This window comes from Hoplias malabaricus, unplaced genomic scaffold (assembly GCF_029633855.1).
Source record: "Hoplias malabaricus isolate fHopMal1 unplaced genomic scaffold, fHopMal1.hap1 scaffold_233, whole genome shotgun sequence".
In the NCBI taxonomy this organism is placed as follows: domain Eukaryota; kingdom Metazoa; phylum Chordata; class Actinopteri; order Characiformes; family Erythrinidae; genus Hoplias; species Hoplias malabaricus.
Genome location: NW_027100857.1, coordinates 51,632 through 57,500, shown reverse-complemented (window position 1 = coordinate 57,500; position 5,869 = coordinate 51,632). Strand labels below are relative to the sequence as shown.

The 5,869-nt window shown below is 45.0% G+C and overlaps 1 protein-coding gene across 1 annotated transcript in view; it reads left to right on the top strand.

Moving 5' to 3' along the window:
• Window positions 1-5,656, top strand: part of LOC136681980 (transmembrane protein 236-like) — a 6,263-nt gene extending 607 nt beyond the window's left edge. The window contains exons 2-3 of the mRNA XM_066658771.1: window positions 451-574; window positions 4,290-5,656. Of these exons, the coding sequence (XP_066514868.1) occupies window positions 487-574; window positions 4,290-5,065 (864 nt within the window). The 5' untranslated portion in view covers window positions 451-486 and the 3' untranslated portion in view covers window positions 5,066-5,656. The remainder of the gene's footprint in view (window positions 1-450; window positions 575-4,289) is intronic.
• The last annotated feature ends 213 nt before the right edge of the window (window positions 5,657-5,869 follow it).

Here is a 5,869-nt window from a genome sequence, read left to right as displayed (position 1 = left end):
AGTTTCCTAACAACCAGGCCACGGCTGCCCCACAGAGTTATATATTCCAGTGATTTACAGTGTTAACCATGTTACAATGGTAGGCTAATGTAGCGTTAGAAATCTTGCCCTAGGACCTCTCTTGGTGAAGTGTGGTGTTTCTGCCTGAGGTGGGATTTGGAAACAAATCTGTTGTGTGTGGAAGTCCAAACCCTTTAGACGTAGAGGGTATAAAGGCAAACATATTCACAGTTTTAGTAAATGACTGACACATTTACAGGTAAAGAACAATTAGCCATAGGAAACAGCATAGTAGATCTGTTTTCCTGTGTCCCAGTCCACAGTAGTATTACGTCAAGGGCAGGACTCTGTGCCAGTTTTCCATGTTTTTTAGTCTAACACGGAACTACATGTTGCCCATGCCACATCTCTTTCTCTCTGTGTCTCTCTCTCTCTCTCTCTTATTCCTAGGTGCAAATACGAAACGACATCCGACTGGATACATTCATGGAGCTACCTGTGTCTCTGGTGCTCTTCTCACTCATCTGTATCGATATCGTGGAAAGGATCCGCCACTGCAGGCTCACTGGCCAGGGTAAAAACACAGTTTACATTCATGCCCCTTAAGTGAAAATATTAAAATACATAGGTTGCCTCCTGCTGCATCTTCAGTAGCACAACACTTCTTAAAATTAAATAAAATATAAGGGCCCGAATAAATATAGTGCATTTCTAATCAGGGTGACGTAATGGCACTGCAGGTACTGTCCTGGGTTCAGCCTGCTCCTCAGTACACTTTCTGTGAGGAGTGTGATGTGTTTTCCCTGTATCTGGGTGGGTTTCTTCAGGGTGCACTGGTTTCCTCCCACATCCGAAAAATATTGGTGGACTGGCTGTGTGAAATTGTCCACAGGTGAGAGTGTGTGATGCCCTGTTATAGAGTGGCGCCTTCTTTAGTGTGCGTTCCCGCCCTGCACCCAGTTATTTCGGGAAGGCTCCGGACCCACCGTGACCTTGGCCTGGTTTAGCAGAGGAGTGTGGTGTGTTCTCCCTGTGTCTACGTGGGTTTTCTCCGGGTGACTGTCTGTGAGGAGCGTGGTGTGTTCTCCCTGTGTCTACGTGGGTTTCCTCCGGGTGACTGTCTGTGAGGAGTGTGGTGTGTTCTCCCTGTGTCTGCGTGGGTTTCCTCCGGGTGAATGTGAGGAGTGTGGTGTGTTCTCCCTGTGTCTGCGTGGGTTTCCTCTGGGTGACTGTCTGTGAGGAGTGTGGTGTGTTCTCCCTGTGTCTGCGTGGGTTTCCTCCGGGTGACTGTGAGGAGTGTAGTGTGTTCTCCCTGTGTCTACGTGGGTTTCCTCCAGGCGACTGTGTGTGAGGAGTGTGGTGTGTTCTCCCTGTGTCTGTGTGGGTTTCCTCTGGGTGACTGTCTGTGAGGAGTGTGGTGTGTTCTCCCTGTGTCTACGTGGGTTTTCTCCGGGTGACTGTCTGTGAGGAGCGTGGTGTGTTCTCCCTGTGTCTACGTGGGTTTCCTCCGGGTGACTGTCTGTAAGGAGTGTGGTGTGTTCTCCCTGTGTCTGCGTGGGTTTCCTCCGGGTGAATGTGACGAGTGTGGTGTGTTCTCCCTGTGTCTGCGTGGGTTTCCTCTGGGTGACTGTCTGTGAGGAGTGTGGTGTGTTCTCCCTGTGTCTGCGTGGGTTTCCTCCGGGTGACTGTCTGTGAGGAGTGTGGTGTGTTCTCCCTGTGTCTGTGTGGGTTTCCTTCGGGTGACTGTCTGTGAGGAGTGTGGTGTGTTCTCCCTGTTTCTGTGTGGGTTTCCTCTGGGTGACTGTCTGTGAGGAGTGTGGTGTGTTCTCCCTGTGTCTACGTGGGTTTCCTCCGGGTGACTGTGTGTGAGGAGTGTGGTGTGTTCTCCCTGTGTCTGCGTGGGTTTCCTCCGGGCAACTGTCTGTGAGGAGAGTGGTGTGTTATCCCTGTGTCTGCATGGGTTTCCTCCAGGCGACTGTCTGTGAGGAGTGTGGTGTGTTCTCCCTGTGTCTGCGTGGGTTTCCTCCGGGCGACTGTCTGTGAGGAGTGTGGTGTGTTCTCCCTGTGTCTGTGTGGGTTTCCTCCGGGTGCTCCAGTGTCCTCCCACAGTCCAAAAACACACGTTGTTAGGTGGATTGGTGACTCAAAAGTGTCCGTAGGTGTGAGTGACTTCAGTAGTGAGTAGCATCAGTGGTAAAAAGCTGAGGGAATTTTTGCTAACTAATGATAAAATATCATGTGTTAGTTATAATAAAATAATAATATGCAAATGACTTAAAGTTTCTAAACACAACAGTGCTAATTGTAGCTTTATGTGCAATGTTTAAATCAGCTTAAATCTATGCTATTTATTGCGTAGTGTATATGTAATGTATATGTATATGTTCTAAAATCAAAATAATAATTGATGCTGAGGGCAGTGCTTTTATTGTCACTATCTACAAAGCTGACACTGTGTCCGAATTGTAACTGGAAGCTTTTAGACAAAAAGCCACAGAAAATTAGTCCAAAATTTCACTTTTTATACATCTTTTTAATCAATGAAGACCGCTTCTGATGTATTGAACTATACTTAATTTAGTGTTGTTATTTATATACTAAATGAATAATCCATGTCCTCACTTTACTGAGTTTCATTCTCTAGAAATGACCTAAAATGACCTGTTCTCTTTGTGACTTGTTAATACATCTGCTTCTGAAATTCTGCCATGAACTTAGAGACAATAAAATCATTCAGTAAAACATCTTACAGTATTACGCCCTTTGGATTGTAGCAGCCCATTTCAGTTTTGCAATTAGAGTTGCAGCTACAGAAGTCATGGACAGGATGTGCTTTGAAATTCTTCCACTGCATTCAGGATATGCTGACAGACAGTTACTTGACAGAATCATCCTGGGTTAGATGGTGATGGATGACAGTTAGGACACGTGAAATGGAAGCATCCTTAGAAGATATTTAGTGCATGCGTATTTTAAACCACAGTAAATTTAAAGCCTGCAGACTTGAAAATGGGTGGTCAAGGTCAGCGTTTTTCTTAGGGTGATACTAGTCATCAAAACATTTGTCACCAGAAAGTATCTACACAGCAGAGAAGTAAAAGTCAATTCAATTTGAAAAGTTAAGTAAACATTTTGACTTAGATTTTCACTTAGTCACATTTTATACATTGTATACTCAGCTTTACTCAGTAACTGTGAATGTTGCTGTTGACTTCCTGTATGCAGGCTTTGCTTATTTTTGAGTGGTGTAAGTGATCACATTCTTAATTTCCACTTGTGTTTTCTCATATTTCAGTATATGTACATTTTGTACTATTTCAGTGTTATGTCTCATAAGTGGGCGGCACGGTGGCGCAGCAGGTAGTGTTGCAGTCACACAGCTTCAGGGACCTGGAGGGTGTGGGTTCGATTCCCGCTCCGGGTGACTGTCTGTGAGGAGTTGGTGTGTTCTCCCTGTGTCCGCGTGGGTTTCCTCCGGGTGCTCCGTTTTCCTCCCACAGTCCAAAAACACACAAATTGTCCGTAGGTGTGAGTGTGTCTGTGTTGCCCTGTGAAGGACTGGTGTCCCCAAGTAGGCTCTGGACCCACCGCGACCCTGTATTGGATAAGGGTTACAGAGATTGAATGAATGAATGAATGTCTCATAAGTCCTGAGTCATAATGTCTCATATGGCGCACAATCTCACAATGCTCCAGGTCTCTTCACCTTGTCATTTTTCTAGGACGCTAGATTTCAGTGACTTTTTGACTCCCAAGTGGCACGGCTGATTAGCTCAACAGCAGTTCAGGATTTAAATTCCTAGCAGTGCTTAAGAGCTGGAAGCCTGAGAGGTGAGAAATGTCTAGTAGCTAGAACTGTAGCCTGTGAGTGGGTAATAGCAATGACTAATAACTCCACCACAGTGTGAAATTACAGCTGATAAGGAGGCAACCACATTTACAGTTAACTGTTTGGTTGTGTGGGTGTGTGTTTTTTCTTTAAGTAACTTTATTGTAACAGTACATTAAAAATGACTTACTGATTTTTATTTTTTTACAGTGTGTTATTAGCCTCCTGAATTCATTCTGAGGAATCTCAAAAATCTCAACTGGTCTGAGAAATGTATGCAGGTGTAGCTCAGAGTGAACTGTCTAGTGACTGAGTGCACCATACATTTGTTAGTGACCAACAGAAATCAATAAAATCAAAAAAATCTAATCACCTTGGGATACAAGTCATAGGTTTGCTTCTTTTTACCATATTCCCACTCTCTGTTTTGCTTTGTGTTTGTGTGCTTTTCTTATTACAGCTAATGAACTGGCCCGGGACGCAGACATCCCAACCCTTACCCATGTAGAGACAGTGACCCCGATTGTCACCGCAGCCACTGGGCCATCTCCTGCTGCAACCAATGCCAGTACGGGCACCCAGAACGGCGCGGGGGCTGCTAATGGGGCCATTCCCAGGTTGCCTGGAGCTGCGGCGGTTGCAGGGTTATCAGGGAACGGGGTTGTTCCGGGGTTGGCGACTGCTGGGGTGATTCCAGGGCTGACAGGCAACACCACGGTCGCAGGGATGCCCAGCAATGGAGCAGTGCCTGTGCTGGCAGGTAACGGCCATGGGCAATCATACGCCATTGCGGGGATTTGTCCACGCACCGGGCTACCCGTTAGAAGCTTTCCATATGCCCCTGCATACACCGGACCCCTCCGTTTTCTGCTAGCGAGCGACGCCCGAGCTGATGTGTTTGCCGACAGCTTCCTGTTCTGGCTGGACACGGCAGAAATGGTGCGAGTGGCCAGTCACACCCCAGTCTACTTCTCAGGCTGGGCTTTACCAGTCTACCTCTTCAGCTTTCTTTCCATGCTGCGATTGGTTCCCATGCCTCACAGTCCCCTCCTCTCCCCTCTGGGCGTGGCCTTGCAGGACCTCCCCTTCCTTTTTTTAAGGGTGGCACTCATAGCCATTTTTGGGTTTGTCACGCCAGTCCTCTTTGTGATGAAGAACCTGCTGGTGTGCTTGGCCTACATTTACTTTAACTTCATGACCAAGCTGAAAATCTTCAACACAGAGAGGATGTTCTGATAGAAGCCACCAAGAAATGTTCCAGGGAAATAAACTGTTGAGGAAAACAGATGATGAATATTACAGCCAGACTGACATGCGATGTGGACATTAAATGATAAGACCAATGAGGAATGGAGCTGGTTTCCAAATCATAATATTTTTAAGACAAAAAAAATAATCAGCAAGAAGAAAATTCCCTTAAAGTATTTATTTTCTACAGAACTTTCATTACGACCTGGGTATATTTTGCCAAAAGCAATTTCACAGAACATTGGCAAAAGGTTTACGTTAGTAATGAGATTTGGATCCTGCGCTGCTGCACTTTGACCAAAGTTTGATGTTTGAAGGGATGTTAAAGTGATTCCTTGTTGTTTTATAAGTTACCCTACTTCTTATCTAACTTGAATGTTTTTTACATGCTGACACAATCATGCACACGCCTTAACCTTGGATCACCCCTGTCCTCTTATCTTTAAACTGTGCATAATTACATATGTCATACTACTGAATTAAAAACACAATAGTGTGATTTATTTTTTTACTTTATCCCATACACTGGTTTCATTTGGTTGTGGTTCAACCTGCCGACCCATTTCTCTCTGTGAAAGAAAGAAGAAATAAAAATGGGAAATTGGACGTTTTTGGTATTTTTTTTTGGTTTGTTTTTTTTGGAAAGTGGGTAAGAAGAACCCTATTAATGTTTAAATGTTTGTGGTGCCTTTTTTGCCTTTACACACTGGGCTCTTCTTTCTGATCGCTTCCTCTTTCATCCATTATTCCACTTCTCATTTTAGGAAACACTGAATTATAAAAGTCCCTTTT